Source organism: Pagrus major, chromosome 17 (assembly GCF_040436345.1).
Source record: "Pagrus major chromosome 17, Pma_NU_1.0".
Classification (NCBI taxonomy): Eukaryota; Metazoa; Chordata; class Actinopteri; order Spariformes; family Sparidae; genus Pagrus; species Pagrus major.
Window position 1 is genome coordinate 10,211,943 of NC_133231.1, and position 19,581 is coordinate 10,231,523.

At 40.4% G+C, this 19,581-nt stretch overlaps 2 protein-coding genes across 2 annotated transcripts; both read right to left on the reverse strand.

Annotated features, from left to right (window-relative positions):
* Positions 1 to 1,602: 1,602 nt before the first annotated feature.
* Positions 1,603 to 5,489, reverse strand: nsmce2 (NSE2 (MMS21) homolog, SMC5-SMC6 complex SUMO ligase). Its single transcript, XM_073485510.1, has 6 exons — positions 5,086 to 5,489; positions 4,249 to 4,361; positions 3,823 to 3,976; positions 2,789 to 2,880; positions 2,444 to 2,550; positions 1,603 to 1,969 (listed from the first exon to the last, which is right to left on the reverse strand). Exons 1-6 carry the CDS (start codon positions 5,198 to 5,200, stop codon positions 1,858 to 1,860), a joined length of 693 nt encoding a protein of 230 aa, XP_073341611.1. The 5' UTR covers positions 5,201 to 5,489; the 3' UTR covers positions 1,603 to 1,857.
* Positions 5,490 to 5,565: 76 nt separating this feature from the next.
* washc5 (WASH complex subunit 5) lies at positions 5,566 to 19,278 on the reverse strand. The gene is made up of 29 exons (XM_073485546.1): positions 19,227 to 19,278; positions 18,280 to 18,559; positions 17,187 to 17,332; positions 16,884 to 16,968; positions 16,652 to 16,752; positions 15,907 to 16,099; positions 15,607 to 15,759; positions 15,325 to 15,438; positions 14,723 to 14,894; positions 13,738 to 13,865; positions 13,300 to 13,429; positions 12,844 to 12,956; positions 11,780 to 11,946; positions 11,456 to 11,531; positions 11,234 to 11,344; positions 10,627 to 10,767; positions 10,003 to 10,083; positions 9,702 to 9,803; positions 9,313 to 9,492; positions 9,019 to 9,143; positions 8,709 to 8,871; positions 8,430 to 8,532; positions 8,248 to 8,327; positions 7,919 to 8,022; positions 7,433 to 7,562; positions 7,243 to 7,339; positions 6,612 to 6,765; positions 6,348 to 6,435; positions 5,566 to 6,084 (listed from the first exon to the last, which is right to left on the reverse strand). The coding sequence occupies exons 2-29, from the start codon at positions 18,463 to 18,465 to the stop codon at positions 6,028 to 6,030; spliced, it is 3,480 nt and encodes a 1,159-aa protein (XP_073341647.1). The 5' UTR covers positions 18,466 to 18,559; positions 19,227 to 19,278; the 3' UTR covers positions 5,566 to 6,027.
* Between the last annotated feature and the right edge of the window lie 303 nt (positions 19,279 to 19,581).

The following is a 19,581-nucleotide window of genomic DNA, read 5'->3' on the forward strand; positions in this document are numbered from 1 at the left end:
GTTACACCAAGTACAGCAGTGTTGAACAATTTTTTGTTCCTGCACTGCTCACTGTGCTGTTCTGGCATCACTTCCTGTCTTTAACAATGTAACAGTTGTGGAAAGTAACTAAGTACATTTACTCAAGTACTGTACTCAAGCACAATTTTGAGGTACCCTACATTTGCTTAACAACTTGAGTTAGCCTTTTAAGTTACCTCGCAGTATGTGGTACTGCTACTTTTACTTAAGTAGATGATCTGAATACGTCTTCCACCTCTGACACTACAGGAAGTAGTTTATTGAGGTCATGCGGTCAGCCTCACAGTGAATACAATCTGCTTGACAACTCTACAGAAGTGTGTCAACAGCACAAGGAACCAGAATCTTTTTTTGATGGGAGTGTCAAACTGAGTTTAGCCCACAAAAGCAGCGGGTGAGAGGCATGACACCTGGATCAATTTAGAATTGTAGAGTGCCAGTCTCATCTGTTCTCCTCCCTCTCCATCCAGCTCTGGCACCGCCTCAGCCGATCCTCCCGCGCCAGGAAGTGAGACTGTGTTCACTTTGAGCCAAAGGTAAAATCCTCCTTGCACAAGCCAGATATTGAGGCTTACGGTGTCTCAGGCAGCCATTACACCTCCTTCTTGGAGCTTTTCAACAGATGAATGTGAATTCCAGATCAAACATAACCAAAAGAAAGCGAACATATTTGGGGAATTGATTAGATTTTTTTCTCCACGATACCGTGATTGAATTTCTGAGGATGTTTACGGCTCTGCACCCATCCAAAGAAAACAGCTTAAATGCCTCTGCCTGTGATATGGTGAATGCAATGCTTGTGTGTGCACTTTCCACAAATTGAACTGTTGTTGTGAAATTACCTGTGACTTAACATGTTGTGCAGTAAACAGGATTAGATTTGCCGAATGGTTATTCAAACTGAGGCAGAGTGGAGAATGAATGAGTCAACATTGCCTAGATCATTTGTTGCCACTTAATATCTTCATAGGTGAAATGCTCTTAGTGCTGTGTGACGCACTGTTTGGAGGGAAAGAGCAATTAGAGATTTTTTAAAAATGCCTGATGCAAGGTTATTAAAAGATTAGCTTCACCTAGCTTCATCTCAATGCTGCCTTTGTTTGTTTCTCTTTGGAACAAAGACCCTTCACAGGGAGTGAGAGCAGGCAGGAAGGGAGAGATTTAATCACATAAGTGCATTCCCGCTGATGTTCATGAATGGGATGTTAATGGTTCATTGACAGTACTAAAATCTGAGAAAGTTCTTTGGCATCTCCAGTATCCTACTTCAATTATGTCTTATTTTTTAAAAAGGAGGATTATAATTCACTAAAGATTTCAACATTTCCAATATTTATTTAAGTACACATGCTCACTAACCCGTAGAAAAACTAAAATGAGCACTTCCTGTATGTATAGTTGCCAATAGTAGGCACTTTACTCTTTCAAAAATCCAACCAACAATGTATAATCCACTGATGAAAAGTTAATTTCTTCCGTTTCTGGCTTTGCAGACTATAATCCTGTGACCTCCTGCAGACACTGCTCTCTTGTGGTTCTCTCAACTTACTGCAACACTCCAAATTACAAGTCTGGTGGTAATTATTTGTGAGAAAGTATGCACATTTTATTTATATTAAACAAGACTGGAGTACATAAAAATCACTTCTTCAATTCTCATTTAACTGGAAATCAGAGTTTCCATGAGGTACAAAACTCTGGAAAAAACATTCAGAAAACAACTTGAGTACTGATAAAAACAACAGTCTCAAACAAAAATTTCTCTCTTAATATACAGATAATTACCAAGGCACAGATTCTAGTATCAACAGTTCAGTGCATAAAAGTATAAAAGTACTACGTCCGGTTGCCCTGTCTCTTTTGGCTCTGGATTTTCCTCCTCAGCACCTGGTCAAGAATCAGATCTGCCTCTTTCACATCTGTGTTTCCACAACCCACCACAGGACAGCTAGAGGAGAGAGAGAGAGAGAGAGAGAGAGAGAGAGAGAGAGAGAGAGAGAGAGAGAGAGAGAGAGAGAGAGGAAATTAACATGTTTAAAGAGCAACAAAACATACAAATATACAATAGAAATTAACACAAATGTGAGCAAGTGTGAGTTCAAAAAACACACCTAATCAGAGTGAGGAAAGCCCTCATTGAGTGTTGCTGTTATAATTGTTATGTGCAAGGTGTGCACAGCGACCACAGACAGGACTCAAGACAAAAGGCAAGGTCCTCTGACAACAACATAGACCTGTGCTGGGATTTTATCAGTGTTCCTCCAGGACCAGCCACATTTAATTTTACTCCAACATCAAAGCGGTGTAATAAAGAAAATGTGAATTAAGGCAGACTGCTGGTCCCAGGCCAGCCAGCCAACTTGTTTACCGTTGTAAAACCTGACTCGACTTTCTAACAGCCCTCTGAGGGAGAGTGTCTTACCGGCATTTCTTTTTCTGGCTGTGTTTTGTTTTGATCAGGTTCAGTATGGCTCCTTCATCATAGTTGTGGTTACACTTCTTATTCTTCACTGGGTTCACCATTGCCACCTTGAATACAGATTCACAGCAGTGTGTTACATAATGAAATACAGAGATCAAAAAGACAACATAGCTGCTGGAACATCAAATCAAAGTACTATTCTTCATTTTGCTCATATGTAATTGTCAGAAATAAAGGTCGAGACGTAATAAGATGGAAATGTTTTGAATTTAAAAAAAGCATTCAATGTGATCACATGAATTGCTGTGAAGTTAAATAAGCTGTCAGCAAGCTGGAGCAGTCTACCTGTGTGAGTGGGCAGGTGAAGTTGACTTGGCTCTGAGTAACAGCGATGTCCTCATCGAGCTCCTCCATGTTCTCCGCTGGCTCTTGGTTGGCTGAAAACACAACATACATACAGGGTGCTTTCAAATCTCCAATCACAGCAATGATGAACTGGGTCGATGACAAGATGGCAGGAGAATATAAAGCAACCAAGGACATGGACTTGGCGGAAACATGTCTCACTTAGGTGTTTATATATTCAGAGCTAATCCTGCATGTCATTAAATGCGAAAAAATAAGCCATGAAGCCACTTCACAAACTCTCACTTTAGCATAAGACACACACACACACACACACACACACACATTTAGAGTAGCACACATAGCCTCAAGAACAGATGCACAGTCAGTTACCAACATGCATACACAAAACTCTCACCCACCCACAAATAAACTGAAATCTCCCCTTTTTTAAGCCCACGTACAAAGTTTACAATATCTACCACGGATGTCCTAGCACAGCTACAATGATCAAACAGTCCAAGGCCATCTGTGCTCAGGGTATTAAAAGGCTTCATATCGCAAAATTTAAAATATAAGGTGATCTCATATAATCACTTCAATTTCACACCTTAAAATATGGTTCCCCCCATCGTGCGACTGTTTGGGACCGAGCCAGACTGTGACAATTAAATTGGTGCAGCAGCAGTTTCACTCGAAATGTCTTCAGAGAACTGAAAAATATGGCATCGTCTGTGTGCGGCCACCTTTTTAATTTAGGGGTGTAATAAGGACAACAATTAAAAAGCAGCAAATAACAGCTACAGGGTGGCCGAGAAACACAATTATCCAACAGTAAACAATGCCGACTCTGGTGCGCTTGTTTGAAATTAAGCTAATTATCTTGAATAAGGACACATCCCGAGATTACTCCCTCTCCATGGCTGAGAGGCTCCCCTGCACGCACAGCTATTATAAGTTCTGAATACATTGAACGGAGTCCAGCAGTACATCAATACAGACTGTTTTTCCTGTCTTTTCTCTGCTCGCCTTACCTTGGCTGAGAGAGTTCTTGATGCTTTCCTTGAAGGCGACGACTTTCTGGTGATTCTGAAGCTCTGCGTCAGAGAGCCGGGCTATTCTCTCTGTGAACTGCTCCTTCACTTTGGCAGACAGGCTGAACATGGCCTCCAGCTGCTGTGAATTAACCTACAGAAATTGAATGGAGGTTAGGCTTATTCCACTGCCTTTACAATTAGAGTCAATTTCAGTTGTTTCCCTGACATTTCAAACTTACACCTTAACATTAGGACTTAACACTCCAGGAAAAACTGGGTGTACACAGCAGGAGCCACCGTGAGCCCTTTTTGTACATTTAAGTCCTTACCCCAGGAATGCATCTTGAGGCTGACCTGTTTGTGTAGTATAAGGGGAAAGGGTGTCAGCACTTAATGTGATTAGATGGTGCCGGTTGCCCTCACCTCTGATGTGACTTGTTGCACCACGTCAACAAAGTAGTTAATCTCCCTGTCCAGCTTGGCACACTCCAAAATCATGGCCTCCATCTCTTTGATGCCAGGATTGATATTGTTATCTGTAACATGACAGCACACACAGTGAATTAAAAAGTATTGAGATCATTGAATTGAGTAAAAGTGGAGATACCATACTATTTACAGTGTATATGAATATATATTATATAAAATATTACATTTGAGGTAACTGTCTTGCATTACTAGCCCTAATCAAAAGTACAAGTACTCATTATGCAGATTGATCCCTGCAGGTATAATATTGACCCTTGTCATTCATTTATTAACATGTACACAGTAACAGTTGGTCAAATGCATTAATTAATGTTGTAGTTGGTCAAAGTGGAGCTTATTTCAACTACTTTTTATAATTCTGGCTGATTTAATCTATGCCAATGCATTCATTGTATACGACTGTCATGGAGTTGGTACGTTAAGACATTTTAAGTAACTAGTAGCTTCATATGTACTGAAGTAAAAAGAAGAATTATTCCCTTTCAAGTCGCATGAAATGTAATTACTCAAGTAACGTTAATGTGCTATTAACTTATGTGCCCCAGCATTGTACTGCACAAGAGTAAATATGGCTTCCTAGTTACTTCTCACCATTGGATGGATATACATGTATTAAATCATCAGCACCACCAGGAGCAGGAGTTCTGGGATCATCTCCGTTTGTTGTGGCGTTAAATTTGACCCAACAATTAAATAGTGAGTGATGCACAAAAGAGCAGCAAAGCAAATGAGCGCGACAGGCAAGTTACTGGGAGTGCTTGTTATATTTACCCTGAGCTTCCGCCAGGTCCATAGCCACATCTGTCACTATATCCATTCCCGTCCCGATGTCCACCTGACATGACTTCAGGCTCGATAGTGTCCCGTGAACCGCGCTGAGAGACATTACGATGTGTATCTTTTATCCTCCGAGACCATAAACACAACACACATCACCTAAAGTGAAGCTAACTGATGATACGTTAGCCTAGCTTGCTAACGTTACCCGCTTGTTAGCTTATCTAGCCAACTGTCGAGCTACTGTATAAATGCCAAGTAGCAGTGTTTTAATCCGTCAGTTGTTTCTAAACGCTGTGTTGATAACAGCCAAAGGTAAAACACATGAAAATAGACACAGCAGACGCAAAACACGCGCGAAAAAGTGACTACAACACCGACAGTAGCTATGGCTAAGGTCTGACTTCCGGGTTTGTTTTTTCAAAGTAAAAGCCTTGACCAAACGAGATATCAAGTGAGGTGAAACAAACAACATTGTATTAACAATCGTTTTTTATTAATGAACTTCATTTGGAAATGGCACAAAATGACAGTATACAAAGTTGGCAAGGTAAGTAATATGCAATTTAAATTTTCTATTTTTGTACAATCTATTATTAGTGCATTAAGACATTAATGGTCAATGAAATGCGTAAGTTAACAATTCAATAGGCTTTTTTCATGGAAGACATTGAAGCACTGTTTCTAATTATAAAACAAGTGGAGGCTGAACTCCAGTTAGCTGCTTCACTTTCAGAGTTCTGGTTATGTGCATCCTGGGTCACTGTCACACTGACATGGCTCACTGAGCTGCTGGGATAGAACAAAGCAATCGTTCTTGTTATCAGTTACCAACACCTGTGCCTCTCCTAATATGACAAGTCTGAAATGTCTGCAGTGAAAAAAGCCTATGCCAACAGAAGCATCGTTTTCTGATGAAATGCATCACCCAGATCTTCATAGTATTGTTCTGAACTCGTCAAAAATGAAACTCGGCACATGGGCTTCTGCCACCTTGAGAAAACGAAAAAAAAAAAAAGAGAAATACACATTACTACCCCACAGTACATAGTTAAAGTTCAAGACATAGTGCTTAAAATATTGTTAAATAAGGGACATTAACCATTTCTACACATATTACATCTTACTGCATAACAATACAGCTGCTAAACATCAGGCTCAGGCTTCTCTACCACCCCCAGCTAAAAAGTAAATGTTGTGATTTACCACATTTTTACAACTTTACCAGCAGCATGCTAAGGTCAGAGGTGTCCTACCTTGCGTGACAGTTTTGTGTACTTCACATAGTCTTCCAGGAACATCAGCGCTCCCACCACATCTGAGGGCATGTCAGGGATCTTTTGACTGTGATGGGGTCAAATGGAAACACAAACATGAGGTCACAGAACCATTACAGGATACATTTCTAGAAAGCACTCTGATTAAGCAAACTAAAAGAGAAACAATATCTTTAATTAAAAACTACACCAAATGACGTTTAAATTAATTTCAATTTGAAGTTTTCAAGTCTCTTTTGTTACCTTGTGCACTGCTCCATGATAGAGCGGATGAACTGACCAATGAGAGCCATGAACTGATGTGTGTATCTGGAGTGAAACTGCTTGAGCAGGGTGAGCAGGCCGAGGACTAGCGGAGGCCAGTCGACTGGGTCTGTGGCTTTCCTGCACGTCATTCCTGGAAACACACAATACATCATTTGCATGTGGATGGAGCCTTACATACCAGTAAGTCTGGCATATTGACGGGACAATACACCAGATAATGTATCACTATTATACGCAGAATGTAGAATTCCTGGTACAAGTAATGACTTCCTTCATTTCCCAGAATATTGCTCTATGTGTGCTAAGTATAGTATGTAGTCTACATGTACTACATGTAGTAAGACATGGAGCAGCCAATAATGGGTCTTATACCATGTGAGCGGTAGGGTTCCAGCTGAAAGTGACACCTACCCTCACATCTATAACAAACATGGACCGGAAACTGTGTAAAAAACACTTCTGATGATTTGATTGATAACAGAACTAGAAAATTAATCTTCTCTAAAACATCAGCCATCATAGCACTGTTGCACTCACAATTTTACAACTTAATTCATCAAAAACAGTATGAAAATAGCTGTACCTCAGCGAGCTGAAAAAAACTTGCCTTGGTTTTTGCTGTACTGAAGTTTAGGCAGCTGAGCGATAATAAACAGGAAGTTGATGATCGGGAAGTAAGGTAGGCGCTTTGTGGTGATGTAGATCTGTGACAAAAATAAACAAAAGAAAAATGTTCAGTCTCTAGCCGCAAAACAGAAAGTAGAAAGATTGTGTCTGAAAATCAATTATTATTAGACCTTGTTGAGTGGGTTGTGAATGCCGGCAGCCTCCAGGTGGGCAGTGATGTCATACAGGAGAGTGTTATCCTCTTTAGGGTAGGGCAGGGACGGATCCTGGTAGTGAGCTTCAATGTCTGCCAGCAGAGACCTGGCAAGGTCACAATAACAGACAACATACAGAAAATGAAGAAAGGAGCTTGAAAAAAAAATGAGTGATGTACAAGCTTTGACATTAAGTCATTTACATACTACTTGTACTTGGCAAAATAAGTTGTAATAGTAGAAAATAACAAGCATTTATATGCTTCATTAAATAGAAGTAGCATGAGTCTACATGCCATAAATATAAGCATCATTTTGGAGCAACACAGAGCACCTATTAGTATCTCATGATACTGAAACAGAGCAAGACTTTCCCCTCAACTCCAATGATAATAATTAAATTGTAACTCAATTACAGAGCTATGAGAGAAGAGGTACTGTAAGCTCTTTGACAGGACTGACTTGTTGAGGTTTTCCAGGGCAGCAGCCAGGTGTTTGGAGTCAAACTTGCAGGAGTAGTTCAGCTCATTCGCAATCTGCTGTCTCAAAATCTGCATCTGACCCACCTACAATACAACAACATTATTTTATATATCATCATGTCTTAATTGGCATTGACGGATGGCCGACAAAAAAGAGTGGCATTAACATACAGGAGAGAGGAAAGGGGGTCATTAAAGGTGACACAAACTGAATCTAACTGAATTCAACTTTAAAGAATGAGCTATGAGAATAAAATGATCAATAACCATTTTCTATTTGCAACATTAGCAAACATAATGGAGCACTACCTTCATGATGGCCTCAAGGTATGCACCCCAGATCTTCTGGGTTTTGGCCACAGCACTTGCGTACACTTTGCTGGCATTAGCTGTTACAGAAAAGAAAAAAAAAAACACAAAAATGAATAGTTTCTTCTCAGGGAATAAAAAAGATCCTGGCAGGTTGTAGGATTTCCTAAATCAGTACCTACCCACAATGCCCTGGACTGGGTTGACAGCACCCAGCATGGCTTTAAAAACATCCACCACCGCTTTGTCCCTCAGAATAGTCTTCTGCAACATTGTCAGGAAGTTCTGATGAGAGAAAACAGGTTGCTTATAATGCAAATATATCCAGGTCAGCACTGGAGAAACCATAACAGCCCTGGTAAGCCTCAAGGAGGCATTTGTCACCCCTGTTTGCTTGAATAAGAGCCTGGTTGTAGCTTTTATCACACAGCCTCAGACCTTTCTTTTTGTACACCAATTACCTGAAGCTCCTTTACTATCATGAAGCAGAGCAGGCGGTCCAATCCGTTGAGGCCAAATGTCCCCAGGGTGTTCTGGATCTCAGAGAACAGCCTGTTGTTGGTGACCTCCTGGTGGCTCTTCAGGTCATACCAGGTGTTCATCTGGTCTATGTAGCAAGTTATCCTGTAGAAATAACCAATGTTTGTCAGGGAAACTTCTGATCTACAGATATGACCAAAGCCTTTATCTCTATGTGAGAAAAAGAAACACTTCGTAGGATTTCAATAACTCCTCTTATTTAATTTCACTGTTGTATTTGAGGAGACATACTTGGGGTCAGTGATTCTGAGGATCTCTCTGCAGAGACGACCGATGAAGGTGGCAGACTCATCCACAGAGGGGAACTTGGGGATGGGGATGTGGGTGGACTGGTGTACACTCTGCCAGTCCTGGATCTGATCGGAAGCGAATAAAGAACCAATCAATCAACTCCCATCACTGACAGATAGACAAACAACCAGAGCATTGATTAGTATTGATTACATATGGATGAACTGGTGTTGGTGCACTACACAGGGATGTGATCAGAAACAGTAAAAAGCATGCCAATGAGTTGAGCCTGACCTTGGCCCTCAGGAAGCTGTTACACTCCTGTTCCACATTGTAGTTGATGATGCGGGACACTTCCTCCTGCCAGATTTTAAGGCCATAAATGCTGACGTAGTCCTGGATGTACTCAAATGACCTGTAGAACCCGTCCATGGTGGCCGCCATCTCCTTCAACTTGGGCATCAGCTCACTCGGCTAAGAGAGTGGAAGATTCTTGTTTAGATTCATCTGCTCACTGCTGTCACAGACTCTTACAGGGCAACAGGACATGTACATTACAGAGAGCCAGTAAAAAGATGTTCTAACTGTGATTGTAAATTGTTAATTGTTTTTGTTCTTAGAAAACATACAAATATTCTTATAAACATATAAATATGCAGTGATTGACAGGTAGCAGAATCGACCTTAGCCTTGGGGTTGAAGATCAATCCCTTGTGCAGAGCGTAAGCTACCCTCTTCACCAGCTCCTTCCTGATGCCATCCTCCAGAAGCTGCTTAGGATCCACCTAAAGCATCACAGTGTGTTAGCAAAGTAAAATCCACTGAAATAACTTATTCTTGAACTGCACTGTGGCTGACGTCAACACCAAATCCTTGCTTACATGTTGGGACAAAGGCAAAGATGTTTAAATGTTCTATTATCACGCTGAAAGTACAGGTAGGAAACCTTTTAACAACACTGAATAACTCTATCATGTCATCTACCTTAATGATCCCAACTAGAGTGGTCTTCATCATCAGGATCCCCTCAGTGAAAATGGAGATGTCATGTGTGAGTTTAGCCACCTGTAATCACATGAAGAAGAAGGATGTTTAGGCATAGAAACAACAGATAGAATCAAGGCAACCTCAAATTGAATCAGTCCAATGTCAAAGTGCCAGCAGATATTGTATTGAACAACATAAATACAATTTGCCAAGCTGTTTTTTTTTACTTAAAAGTAGAACTTCAAGCCGAAAGTTAAACTTTATCAAAAAAATGTCAAGTTCAGAGCATCTGACTTCATTTCAAAATATGCCATTTCAATATCAGCCTGACAAATTCTAATTAATGCAATTCAAGTAAGTCTCTGCCGGCACAATCTGTTTTCATATCGAGCCTTCTTTTCCAATTTGTATTTCACATCAAAAGCTGCGAGTGAGATTGAAGAATTTTCAGAAATGCCAGCTTGTATGATTGCTACACTCTCGCATTCGGTAGATGAGACGACACCAAAACAGAAAAACTGTCTGCTTTTGATTTCTCATAATATTTTTCTTTCATCCTGAACAACACCCCAGGAGCTACATGCACATTGTAAAGTGTTGAAAACACTACAGTTGTTTTACTTCATAGCGAGCCCCGAGCTGGGAGTAGTCCTTCAGCTTGTCCTTATCTAGCCGTGTGGGCACCTCCATGATGTCGTGGATCTGCAGCTTGATGATCTTGGCCAAAGAGGTGAACATGCTCTCTGGGATGATCTGCAGCACCTGGAAAAAAGAAGATAAAATACCCAAAACTGAGCTCCGACTTGAATCAAACGTATGTTTGAGGGTTTTTTAAGACAGAAAAGTCGAGATTAGTCTTCAGAAGCAGATGGTGCACGATGCTGAAGATGAAGAATCTTGTGCACAGCTAGGAGAACCACATCCTCTGGCATAAAGTAACACGGCATGTGGCTGATGAAACCAGAAGGTATTAGCATCTTAAGGTACACAACCAGTAAGGAGCTGTTTTGGGGTAAATTTGCCAAACAGATGGTTGTAGAAACATTAATCATGACCGCAGCTGTTGCTGAACAACAATTTACAGCATGCAGAGCTCATTTGTTAAAGTTGTGAAACCATTTGAAAAACCGTGTTCATTTATGAGTGCCAGAGGAAGTTTAATAGAGTGTATCCTCTCTGCAAAAACCCTTTAGATCACAGGTGAAAACACAACTTTAATGTAATGTACCTTTCTGACATAAGCCACCAACTCTCCAGAATAAAACTGCGAGACACTCAGCAGGTCAGCACTGTTTGCCTGGTTGATACGCAGCAATGGAAGGTCCAATGCAGATGCCAGCTGATCACAAACACACACACAAACGAATAAGTATCACAGGCAGCAATTCTCCAAATCAATTATTAATGTTTAAAAGTTATTAATCCTTCGTTGGGCACAAACAATCCTCACCTTCAGAAACGTAGCTCTCAGTTTGGTAACCATGGATGGGTTGACTCTGATGCTCTCCTGCATAATTGATGTGAAGCTGCAGAATAAAACATAAGGCGGATAAAACAGAAATGAAATGAAATCTGCTCTGCAGACAAAACCTAAAAAAAACTGAAAAGTAAAATTGAAAAGTCAAAACAACTGCAGCACTGTGGACCTCTTGATGGTTTGTATGAACATTTAAGGAGATGAATCATGACCATGACCTGGATGACTGAGAACCTTCATCAACATTTAAGGAGATGGTAACTAAGTTGGCTTCGATATTTATCAGTGAGGAAGCACCTGTCGATTATCTGCCATGCATAGGACAAGTCTCCAACTATCTGCATGGTAATGAGGACTTCCTCTTTGATATTGATGGTGCGGATCATTTGGTGCAGGAACCTCCTGGTGTCAGCCAGGAACTGACAGACCTGCAGGTTAGACTCCAACTGATGGAACTCCTGGACCTGGAGACAAAGGGAAAAATGTTTTTATAGACAAACAAACAAACAGTAGAGGAAAAAGTAAACAACACTGAAAACTAGGGTTGTTCCAATACCAGTATTGAATGAAATGAAATGCCACTGATACTTTCTTAAAATGCTGGAATCATTATCGGCGAGTACACAAGCCTATGCACTGTTCCAGAACCATATATTTCATTTATTAGAAACAGGAGCATAACAGCCATACAGGGTTTGTAGTAAAATATAAATGTATATTCTATATTATATTATAATATAGATATGATATTTTATGGCACGGTATCACAAAGTTCAGGTATCTGTAGGAAGAAATGGTATCAGACCATCTCTACTGCAAACACATATCTGTATCCAAGGACTGGAGGCACTTGCCTGGCAGTCCTATTTTCTTGTTTTAAAAAACAGTTCTCCAGTGGTACTCATTTAATTTCTGGCTCATGGGGATAATTTGGTGCTGGCACGGACGACTGTACCCATGGACTGTCTCATTGTGTAAACAGTTATCAATGTTTACATAAATAAACATAACCCAGTTTTAGTGAAAATCATATTTGTTCCATTTCTTGTTTTACAAAAGAGAAATGGAAAGCATTACAATCCACTGAGCCAACAGGACATCTCTATTGTGTATTCTGATGTTTCTCTATTGATATGAATCTCATAGCAGTTAATCTTGTCTGTTTATTTTGCTACCATTTGCATACATTGTTCTGCTGTGGCAATCTGGAAATGTAGAGTAGTATAAAAGGATTCAAATTAGGTTATCAAACTCAAATTCAAAAGGTCAAAAGACTCCAACAAAATCACATCGTCATGATCAGCACATTGAGTTTAATGTGAAATTGTAAAACCAGCATGAACTATGATTATCTTGCTCACCTCAACAAGAGCCTGTATGAGCTGAACTGTCTTCCTCCCAGCGGCGGTGGAGTCCTCATAGTTCAAAGACTCAATCTGCTTTGAGATTTCTCTGAACCAGGCCTGTAAGTTCTCTGTGAGGAGTGGATGAGGTGTTTAGTACAAGTGGAGAGAGAATGTTGTAAGAGTATTTTTCACAAGTGGTGGTTAGAAAAGAAAAACGAGTCTGTCTGCTAAAGCTCAAGTTGCAATGACAGAGTTAAGTATGATCATGTAAATTTAATGCCTCTCCCTGCATGTTTGTCCTTGATGCGTTTTTTCCAAGATGTTTCCCTGCCTCAACATTTTTGTCTGAACAGCTTCAAGCTTAAACTCAAAAGCATTTACCGCTGCATGTCTGAGGTTCCTTTTAGTCAGAGCCACTTCTTCGCTGTGCGTGTAATCCTTCACCTTATCCACCCTAACAGTGTAACTCACCATTTTTCTCCACCCTGGTAAGAGGTTTGACGCCAGAGAAGACTTCGGCCAGCTCAGTCATTCTCTCTGATCCCTCCTTCTTATAGCTCTCCCACTTGATCTGCTTCTCTGACAACATCTGCTTGAACATCTGGAAGAGGGACAGCACAGACGCTGAGTCGATGAGGAAGGATTAGCCAGATGAGATGGGTAATGAGAACATTAAATTTGTGTCCTCTCCTAGTGATAGACTGGCTCGACATATGCTGTCTCACTGTGTGCTAATAGACCACAGAGGGGACACATCTAACGAGAAACGCAGTTGGCTGGATCGCTTTGGAATCACACTGGCATTAATTTCAGTCTGTCTACAGAAGAGGGAAGCGCAGTGTGTTCCTTGTTTTACCATGTTTTCCCAGTCATCATTCACATTATCGAGTATTGAAGAGAGCGTCTCACCTCTTTGAGTGTGAACTCGAACTGGGCCGTGTCTAGCAGGATCTGGAACAGGATCTTAGGGTTGTACTTAGAATCGTTGAGCACTTGTTCTTTCATCTGACGCAGTCTCTTGTTGTTTGGGTCATAGGCTGTAAGAAATGACTAATTGAGTAAACTGTGCATTGAAAACCTTTATCACTCTCATCATATTTCCAAACTCTGGAGTGACGTACTGTGTGAACTTTTCAGCTCATGCTCATATTTTCATTATTGATTAATCTGTCAATCATTCTCCTGATAAGTCAATTAGTTGTTTGGTCCAATAAATGTCAGAAAATGGTGAAAAATGCTGATTACATTTTTCCTAAGTTATATCTTCACTTTAACAAAGATATTCATTTTACTGTCATAGATGACTATAGAAACCAGAAAATATTCACATTTGAGAAGCTGAAATCGGAATTTGAATTTTGTTTCTTAAAAGATGACTTAAGACTTACTTGATTATTGAAATAGTGTGCAATTAATGGAAGTGGTAACAACCAATAGAATAATTAACTAATCATTGCAGCTCTACTAGAAATGGACAAACATGAAATTCAGCCTCCTGAGTAGAGCTGCAACGATTAGTCGATCAAAAGAAAATTAGTTCTCAACTATTTTGTTAATTGATGAATAATTTCAATCATTTTTTAACCAAAAATGTCAAACATTTGCTGGTTCCTGCTTCTTAAATGTAAATGTCTGCTTCTTTCCTTTGTCATTAATGACAGGAAACAGGCTTTGGGTTTTGGACTGTTGGCTGGACAAAAGAAGCCATTTGAAGACGTCACTTTGGGCTCTGGGAAACTGTGAAGGGCATTTTTCACAAATGTTTAATAATGAAAATAAACACGGGTTGCAGTCCCATTCCTTAAAGCAAATAAAACATCACAAGAGCGACATTATCTGTTTTTCTCAAACCCACATTGTGGTCTAAAAAGAAAAATCTGTCCAGTATCCTCACCTGACTCTGCAGAGTGCAGCATCAGCCAGCGGATAGCTACATTGCAGTCCCTCAGACAGTTGAGTAGTTTGGGAATGTTGTCCAGGATGATCTCCTCCCTGAGGAAACCCTCCTTCAGCAGCTGCTGCACCTGAGGCCTCAGGCTTTCCATGCTAGCTGCATATCGAGTGGCCTAAACACACAGTGATGGTGTTGGTTGGGAGGAATATGGTCAAAAATATCTTTCATCTTAAATGATAAATTATTAATCAAGTCACTGCCAAATGCAGCAATTAAGAAGAATGTCTCCTCCTGCTGTGGGTGCAGAATACTTCATGACTATGACTCAGTGCATCTGTTAGAGCCCATAATTCAATTTGAGCTCATGTATATTCACCATCAAACTTTTTCAAGACAAGTTTAAAAATGTCTTTCAAAGTCACAGATTTGATTAATACCCCGAGTTTCAATTTAAATTCCACACAGTCTCATTGCATGACTTACAAATTCTGTCGACACAGTTATCACTACCTGCATACGATAGCGTGCCACATTGAAGGACTGCAAATTGACAAAGCTGAGGCGTGTGTGACATTGAAGCCAATCCAAATGTTCTTTAATACCTGCTCTTTGATGTTAGCAGAGTCTAAGGTGTAGTTGAGAGCAGTTTTGGCAGCTTTGTATGGTTCCCAGGCCTCCACCAGGTTCACTGTGATCCCCATGTAGATACTGATAACCTGCACACAGACAACACAAACACTTCAGCTTTCACAATGAAAAACTGTCACAAAGCAAGATAAAAAAAACTCTTTTATATTCATTTCTAATCTACCAACATGACACTATCGGTGCATATTATTTCTACAGGACATCCAGTGAACAATCCTATAAAACAAATGTCTTACCCAGTTGTCAGGGAAGTATTTGTCCACTATCTCCCTCATCTTTGCCTGCTGGGTGTGCAGTATGGAGGGGCTGAAGTAGAGGCACACATACAGCATGGCTGCCTGGTTAGCCAGCGCTGTGCTTCGATGCTCTGGTAGGGGGTATGCAGACACCTGATGGACAGGAGGAGAAATGTGATTTTAGGTGCATTTAACTCGTAAAATCTGTAACAAAAGAAAACTTAACATATCAGAAGTGACAACAGTTGTCATTTCAGTCTATTTAAAGTTCAGAATGATGTTCGACCACATGTTTCTCACTTGGTTGTATATGTCGTCCGAGCGCAGTCTCCCTATGACCATGCTAATAAAAGTATTACTGATGGGAACTCTGTGGAAGTAGCTCTCTGGGTAGTTGGATGGCCGTTTGGCTCCAGGCTGGCTGGAGTAGCCGGTGCTGCGCAGGAGCTTGCAGATGTCATCCAGGTTGGAATCGCCTGATGAGCGGGCAGCACTGAACAACACGTGAAACAATAAATTAATGGGACACATTTAAAATCTGAGGCAAGTGAGGACAAAAGTTGTGTGTCATGTTTATCTCTGTCACTCTGTATAATATTTTAAAAGGGCCAGTGTGTAGGTTTTAGTGGCATTCAGCAGTGTGGTAGTAGATTGCAACTAACTGAACACCCCTCATCTTACTCCCCTCTTTGATGGCCACTAAAAGCCATAAAATGTGAAATCGTGATGGGCTACTGTAGAAACATGGTGGTGCAACATGGCAGACAGAGGAAGAGGCCCTGCACCCTCAGTAGATATAAAAGGCTCATTCTAAGGTAATGAAAACACCTTAGTTTCAGATGATTATACACTAATGAAAACAAAAATATGAATATTATATTCTGTCTCCACCTAATCCTACACACTCGACCTTTATGTAAATGCATAATGAGTCAACTACAGTGACTCATGATGTATTAGCGAGCTAACAAGTGAATTGAGCACTAAGAGCGTGGGAGTCAGTGTGAGAATGTCGCATGTGAGGGTGTGTGAGTCACAAGCGCACCTGTATCTATAGTAGGAAACCAGCATCCTCTCTCTGACCTCCCCTTCAATTTTCTGGTCAATAACCAGCAACATGACTCCATAAAGGTAGAGAGCCTCACACTGGGTGGAGGAAAAACACACACAATCAACTTCTGCAGTTATAATATGAGATTTTAAGGGCTAAGCATGGAAAGCAATGGTGTTCTTGTAATGTTACAATATTAAACCTGATTTGCATTTGTGTTACTCACTAAAAGCTGTTTCCCATCCTCATTTAGAAGCACAGTCTCCAGGGTCTGCTGAATATAAACACCCTCATGTAGGTCATCCAAATATCTAAAGTAAAGAGAAAATAATACAATAACATCATGTTGTGCCTAAGAAAGAAGAATAAGATGAAGGGAGCATGAATCAAGGTCAGGGAGTGGGTTTTTATTATCCATTTCAAAAGACAGCTCAAAACATGTTTTCGTATTCTCAAGAACTATTTCTCTAAAATTGAATAAACTGAAAGTAAACAGAAGTAAACCCTCAAAGGCCCAGTCATGTCTTACCTGTTAAGGTCCACAATATATTTGTGGACGCTCTCAAAAGCCAGATAGAACCTCGACAGAATCTCAATGTTGTTCTCCCTGAACTCTTCATCCAGATCCTGAAGCTCGGGTTTTGCTTCCAGCTTCCCATCATAATACTCCGGACCCTGGTGAAGAAGCAACACCTTGAAACAAGTCCAATCAATACTCACATATGTCTACGTGAAAATAAACACAAAGCTACAAACAAATGGGACGAGGTAGAAGAGCTGTTCCAACAGGAAGGTTATTATTTTCATAAATCATACACAGTTTATTTATGTCCTCAACCTAAAGCACTGAATATTGACCACATCACAATGAGCATGCATCATGTGCTTGTTTCATAATTTACATGTAATTGGGTTAGTTGCTGTAGTGTTGATTTCTTTATGAAGGACTCGAGTTGGATTTTCCGCAACAGTCCAAAGGATGTGACTTTCTGCACGTTCTCAAGTGCCTCGTTCCCTAACCAGTAACTAAATTACTGTTGTTTGGTCCTGTAATGTTGCTTTGTGGGTAGAAGTGTGGGTCATTTCCCTTTTCACTTCCCTTGAGTGAAGGATCTGTGTAGCAGTCAGAATCATGCGGAGAATCGGCGCATGATTCCCGCAATAACATAGTCCACGACCGGCCTTCACCGCAACACAGAAGTTCTACAGAGCCCCTTTAAGGACAAATTTGAGGTACTTGTACTCATGCCACTTTATACTTCAACACCAATACAGTTCAGATGGAAATGCTATACTATTATTCAACAACAGATCTATAATGAAAATAATTAGTAGTTTTCTATAGCTCCATAGCTCCACCTCCAACTACAACAGTAAAATCCAGTATTTACATTAATGCATGAGTAATATTAATCTAATGATATGATATATGGGACATTTTTCTGCATTGAGTACTTTAAGTACATTTTCCTGATTATACTTACATACTTTTATTTAAGCAACATTTTCAATGCAGGACTTTTACTTGTCATGGCGTATTCTAACAATGTGGTATTCAAACTTTTACTGCAGCAAAGGATCTGAATACTTCCTCCACCACTGAGCCCTGATGAAATCCTCACCTTAAAGTAGCTGAAGTCACAGATGATGTCTCCGTATTTCTGCTGGTCACTCTTGTCCTTGAGCCTGAACACTGCAGGGATGAAGTCAGAGAGGCGCAGGAGCTCAGCAATGATGGCATTTCCTCTAGAGACTATCCTGAGGATGGCCTGGCCACACAGGTTGTTCTCAGCCAGGAAGTCCACCATGGCGGCTGGAGGAAGAAGAGTCGGAGGAGGATGAAAACAGCCACACCTTCACTGTGTGGTTGTGCAGCAGACTGACTGCTTGGATACTCCAGCCCTAAAAAGAAAGAAGGGTAACAGTCAGCTGAATTCAAGACTTTTTTATGCTGTGTTTTTGTCTTATTATTTTTTTTTAAGTTTAATCCATCCTGCTGAAGTGTCTCTGAGCAAGACATTGAACGCCTGCCATCACCCAGACTGCTCCAGACTTCAGACAGTGACTGTAATGATGTAATTAACCACTAATTACATTATTATTACCTTTACTTAGCAACTTTGTAATATTAAAAGAGAACTTTGCATGAGGATGGACCTGTGAGATGTACCTCAACGGAAATACAGCATGACAAGCACTTTTAATACTTAATACACAACAATTTGACCGTTAGTTAAAATATGTTAGTAACATGTTAACACCTCCAGGTTTCATGAAACAAAAACACAAGTGAAAGCACTTGTTCAGCTTTTAATAGTCTCGTTGTTTGGTTTCTGAATGTTATAATATGAGGACTGTCATTATACTGTCATGTATTAGCTAACTGTTAGCTTTTCTATTACCACCAAGCTAACGTTAGCATATAGCCTGCCAGCTACTTTTATCAGCCTTGACGCTGCAGACGACAACACATGAAAAGATGCAAACATATCGTCGTATACTAGCCTTTTCACTTCTTAATGCTTTTGTTTGAATAGCCACAGTTTTAAAGACCAGAAGAAACGCTTGCCTCTTTGGCTCCTCTCTTCCCTGTTTACTTCCTCATGACCAGCCACATGACTCTCACACGCGGTGTGTTTGATTCTGCTCATTCAGCGCGCCGGAGAGGGGCGGTAACAAGTATGTTCCCATGCTTTGCCTTACAGTACCAACATATGTCATATTTGAATTAGATATTTTTAAACGTTTACATCTTGGTAACGCTTTGAAATGTCACCCGCTATCATCAACGATATTTCCACCAGCTTGAATAAGTACCTCCATGGTGCGTTCAAGTCCTTAAAACTCAGTTAGGTGTACACGTATCTGTAGATGGCGACAGAGATCCACCACTATACCCTCAGTTTATTCTGTCTCACTGCTGC

Coding starts and splice junctions, on each gene's coding strand:
- nsmce2 (XM_073485510.1), bottom strand. CDS start 5,200: ATGTCTCTCAGCGCGGTTCACGGGACACTATCGAGCCTGAAGTCATGT. Junction 3,977..4,248: donor TGCAACAAGTCACATCAGAG/GTGAGGGCAACC, acceptor CAATTTCTGTAG/GTTAATTCACAGCAGCTGGA. Junction 1,970..2,443: donor AGCCAGAAAAAGAAATGCCG/GTAAGACACTCT, acceptor TCTCTCCTCTAG/CTGTCCTGTGGTGGGTTGTG.
- washc5 (XM_073485546.1), bottom strand. CDS start 18,465: ATGGTGGACTTCCTGGCTGAGAACAACCTGTGTGGCCAGGCCATCCTC. Junction 6,766..7,242: donor TCAGTACAGCAAAAACCAAG/GCAAGTTTTTTT, acceptor GTGTGTTTCCAG/GAATGACGTGCAGGAAAGCC. Junction 6,085..6,347: donor ACACAAAACTGTCACGCAAG/GTAGGACACCTC, acceptor CGTTTTCTCAAG/GTGGCAGAAGCCCATGTGCC.